This window comes from Athene cunicularia, assembly GCF_003259725.1.
Source record: "Athene cunicularia isolate RWA chromosome 2 unlocalized genomic scaffold, athCun1 chr2_part1, whole genome shotgun sequence".
Taxonomy (NCBI): domain Eukaryota; kingdom Metazoa; phylum Chordata; class Aves; order Strigiformes; family Strigidae; genus Athene; species Athene cunicularia.
Window position 1 is genome coordinate 11,712,995 of NW_020799095.1, and position 5,044 is coordinate 11,718,038.

The window sequence follows — 5,044 nt, forward strand, 5'->3', positions numbered from 1 at the left end:
GTATAAGAGACAGTCCCTTCCCTTCCCTTCCCTTCCCCTCCCCTCTCCCCTTTTATTTGATTTTCTTGGACTTTCTTCCTATTTCATACTCTCTTTCTTTCTCTACTTAAGTCTCAGCAGCCAAACGGCATTGTCGTTGGGTAGCAAGACTGTCACTGTGCCTGTGCACACGCTGCTTTCCCATGCTGCTGCTGAACTGAGTGTGATCTGCAGAGAAAGTGATTTGCCCTGAAGAGGATGAATCATTTTTCTTGTATATCAAACACTTCACACCTGAAGTTGGCATTGCTGGAAAAATAGCTGCATGATTCAACTCCTTCTCTAACAGGGAACTGCTTTCCAGTTGCATTAGGTAACTGTCTGACATCCACTCTACATCATTTTACAACAAATCAATGTACTTGGTTTGCAAGTACACAGTTGCCACGTAAACCTGTAGTTGATGGGAGGTTTTTTTTAATTTTGAATTGCAAATCAGGTAAATATAATAACTTTATATGAATCAGAAATTGGTGGATTTTTGCCCTCCTTTCAAGCCAAGTAGAAATGAGTTGCTTTTTCATATACGTGACCTTTGCTGTTCATTTAGTGACGGTCTCAAAATAGTCTTGGTGATTTTTGCTATAATTGAATTACCCATGAAGACGTAAAGACATGCTTAACTGAACACATTCTCCTAATGTGTCAGCATCCTGGCTATACTTTATAAATACAGAACCTACCTCTACCAATTTGGATAGCTTATCTTTTTTAATGGCATGGAAAAGACTGTCTAGCCACATACCCTGAAGATCACGTCTTATTCACTGGCATAAAAGCTGGAGCTATACCGTAGATTTTTGTGTGTGTGTGTCTAGTGATGATGTAGGGAGTCTAGGGAGATCAGCCTTACTAGGCTAAATATAGTTTAAGAAATTCTGAGTTGTTTAAATGGGCAATGAGAATTAAGAGTACATGCCCCACTGATTGATAGATACAATAATTTATTTCATTCCTTTTATTTAAAAAGCAGTCCACTCTTACGGGACCTCCCAAATGTCTTTCTTTTCCTCTGGTCAGGTAAGAAATAATCATGGCTGGCGGTGAGTTTAACCAGGATGGTTGAGGTCTGTACCAGACCCAATTATAGTTCATTCTGTTACTCAAAGTTGTAAGCTGAGATTGCTCAGGTGTAGAAGAGAAAAGGGTAAACAGCTGAGAACAGTGACCACTTCAGCCATCTCAGTTAGATCCACTCTGATGGGAGACAAAACCAATGGTGTGTTACCACCAGCCTGGCACCTGACAGGTCTGCTTCACCCTTCACACTTTGTGAAATGTTCTGCAAAATTGAAAGCTACATTCTTAAAGTTTATTCGACTTAATTTTGTAATGCTCCCACAAACTGAACGGTCCCATGGAGAGCAGCACTTCTTCAAGTTGGGCACGTCACCTCAGCATCCGAACCAGCTTGATTTGGTTTCGGTATCTTGCCCAGGACCACTTGCCTACAGCTGTGTCACCACTAGATTTCCTAAGGGAGTGTGGGGATGTTAACCTGCTGGCAGTTTCAGAAAGCAGAAGTGCGAGTCTTGGAGGTTTGTGCGGTGCAGTCAGTCAGCAGCGTGGTTGGAGGACTACCTGCACTATGCGAGGTAGTGTCCTGGGGTGTGAACTGCAACCTCACGCTCATGGATTTATTGTAGTTGTGAAACCGACTCAGTTTGAAAAATATATCTTTTTCTTTACCATTTATAATTTCTGCAGCTGCCATGTGAAGACCAGATCATCCTTCTGAAAGGCTGCTGTATGGAGATAATGTCCCTCCGAGCAGCAGTTCGCTATGACCCCGAGAGTGAGACTTTAACACTAAATGGGGAGATGGCGGTGACAAGGGGCCAGCTGAAAAATGGGGGTCTCGGTGTAGTGTCTGATGCCATTTTTGACCTGGGCATGTCTCTCTCTTCATTTAACCTGGATGACACCGAGGTTGCCCTCCTTCAGGCTGTTCTGCTCATGTCATCAGGTAAGAACAGAAATATGTTGGGACCCCAACCATTTCAAAACTCTTTGGACTTTGTCACAAGCCTTCTTTCAGAAGAAATAGGATATATTAGATCTTGTAGTGTTGACTAACATGGGAGGAACTCTCTCAGAATCCTGTTGCAGCTTTGAATTAGTTTGATGAGCACTAGGAAAAAATTCAGGGTATTCAGTGATGAGCATAAAACTGGCTTTGGTGATACACATTTCCCTCAGCCTCATATGCTTAGTTTGACCTACCATCTTGTTTTCCTACTTAACAGCACCTCCACTTGCTAATGGGCATTTGAGAGCTGTGCTGTTGCCCCACACTGGGACCGTTTGCAACTGGTCTCTTGGTGGGATGATACAGAAGCAGCACAGACTATTTCATATGATTTCCAAAGAGTTTCTAACCTTCTAAAATTGATTATGTTTCAAATATGTGTTCACTGACTGCCAGCCCAAAGAGGAAATTCCATTCTTGGGCAGTGGCAGATTTGGGAAGATTATATTTTAAGACCACTTTGAAAATCAGGCACTGAAAAACAATACACAGTGATTTACAAGCATTAACTGTATCTGAGACAGAAAGGTTTCCACATTAATCACATTTGACCTTCCCAATCAATACATTTTGATTTCTTTTTAGTTCCCTACACAGTGATACGTGAATAGGGATTTCAGAAGGCAGTTCAGAGGACCTGCTTTACCAGAAGTGTCTTCTGGAGAGCGATTTGTGAAGGAGCTTTCCCAGCATCCATCTGGGTGCAGGTTGAGACAAGTGGTCAAACTTCTGGCCTGTGTTTTTACTTTATACTCCATAACAGTTTCCTTTGCAGCTCACCTGTGGACCAAAGCCTGATCAAAGCATTGGTCAGACTGTAGAGAAACAGATAGTAGTTTAGATATCTGACAAGGAAATTTTTTTGGTTCTTTATTAGTTGTTTTAGAGAAGGGTATAGGTAGAAGCGTTAGCTGAGCTCTGGTCTACTCACTGCAAAGAAACACTTCCCAAACAGCCCTACTCAAAATGGGCAAAGCAGGCACAGGATGAAGAAAGGAAGGTTTATCTCCTTGCTTTAACAGGGTTAGTACTGGTGTCCAGGGTCAAAGAAGTTGTTTGTGGCAGAGCCAGATGTCCTTAGTGTCCCTCCTTTCTTTGCTAACAATGGAATCATCCTATTTTTCCTGATATTTGATTAACATTTACTTGTTAAAGTAAGAAGTAATGATAATTCTGCTTCTTTGTATCTACAGATCGCCCAGGCCTTGTTTGCGTCGAGAGGATAGAAAAGTGTCAAGAGGGTTTCCTCCTGGCATTCGAACACTACATTAATTACAGAAAACACCACGTTGCACACTTTTGGCCAAAACTGCTGATGAAAGTGACAGACCTGCGAATGATCGGAGCCTGCCATGCCAGCCGCTTCCTGCACATGAAGGTGGAGTGCCCCACAGAACTCTTCCCTCCATTGTTCCTGGAAGTGTTTGAGGATTAGAGAGACTGGAGCAGCTCTCCGCACCCCCGTCGCACTACTGGCTGTCATTTCATCCCGTTGCCCGGCTCTTCTCACCTCTGTTTGTTCTTCTTTTGTGGTCTTCTGTTTCTTGAGGCGGGGCTGGATTTTTGTTTGGGTTTTCTCTTGGGGTTGCTGGGGGGCAGTTGTATACACATGGATGAAAACATCCCTTTAATGCGGGTACTTGTGACTATTGCAATTTGTTCTTCAGTCCTTTGATGTGAATGCTTTGACAGCTTAACAGTGAAAATACAAACAGACCAATCTCATTCACCAGCACTTGCGTGGTCACCAGCTCACACACATCATTGCTTGGAAAATATGGGAGAGAAATTGAAGTGGCAGAAAATAAATTGGCCTCCAAGTTAAAACAGCTATTGTTAATTTGACCCTGGCAATTCTGTCTAGTATTACCTCATTTTGCAAGGCACAAGTGACCGATTTATGAGATTAAATTTCTAGTCTTCATGGTTGTTTCTATTGTAACAGTCACCAGTATGATCTAGGATCTTCATCATCATCATGATCTCATCATTATCTGAGGATTGTTCCAGCAGATACAGTTTAACTCTGCCCCATACGTTAAGTAATTAAAATAATGCAGAGTATTAGAAGGGACTGAGTTATTTTTTTTTTCCATGTGTATAAAGAAGTAAGATCCTTCAGTTCTTACTGCATTTGAACTCCAGGTAACTTCACTGGGAGGTCTGTTGGAGTAAGGAGGGGAATTTGATCCTCTGAGGTGCTTTTCCTGAGGGTGGAGAGATCTGCTTTTTCTGAGGTGCATGGAAAATTTGTCCCTCTGAGGGAGAAGGTTCTCTGTCAGGATAGCAGACTTTCCTCAGTGTTATTCAGGGATATGAATGCTCACAGAATGGGACAAAGAGAACAAAATATATGGGGTGACCTTCAGATGGGACAGAAACCAACTGTGTTGTTAACAACACTCAAGACTGTACAGCTTTATCCCAGTAATACAAATAATGTTGCTTGGCAGTAATCTTTTGGGTTTTTATATATATATATATATATATATATATATATATATATATATATATAAAGTTTATATGCACGTATATATATAATTTTATATATATATATATAATTACAAATCTTCAGCAGATGTCTTAAACATATTTCCATATTTTTATCTTCTCTCTCCTTCTCTAACCCTCTCGTGTGCGTGTGTGTGTTTATGTGTATTGATCAGCTAGGTTCTCCCTCCGTGGTGTCTGTATGCGTTTTCGTTTGGCTAGATTCTCTCTTGATTTCCTTTAATTTATTTCCACTAACTGCACTAGCAGGAACAGAACTGAGCAATGACAGGATGTCCTGCTGCTGAAATCTGCAAGCCAGTGCTCACAGTCCTGGAAGGTTTGGAGGCCGGTGATGAGGGCATTATAGGTAGAGGTTCCTCTCTGTCATCCATCTCCATTCAGGGGTGTTGTCCCTGGGTTTTATGAACTTGAAATTAAACCATTCTCTGAATTTGTATGAGACATCAAAAGCATCCTTCTGTT

General features: G+C 41.6%; 1 protein-coding gene across 6 annotated transcripts in view; it reads left to right on the forward strand.

Moving 5' to 3' along the window:
- THRB (thyroid hormone receptor beta) overlaps positions 1 to 4,575 on the forward strand; it is a 125,878-nt gene extending 121,303 nt beyond the window's left edge. For 3 of the 6 annotated variants that reach the window (XM_026841622.1, XM_026841621.1, XM_026841623.1), the window contains exons 7-8: positions 1,747 to 2,005; positions 3,262 to 4,573. In XM_026841622.1, coding sequence (XP_026697423.1) covers positions 1,747 to 2,005; positions 3,262 to 3,503 — 501 coding nt within the window. In that variant the 3' untranslated portion in view covers positions 3,504 to 4,573. Of the gene's footprint in view, positions 1 to 1,746; positions 2,006 to 3,261 lie in introns of all 6 variants that reach the window. The other 3 variants (XM_026841618.1, XM_026841620.1, XM_026841619.1) reach the window with 1 other exon arrangement.
- The last annotated feature ends 469 nt before the right edge of the window (positions 4,576 to 5,044 follow it).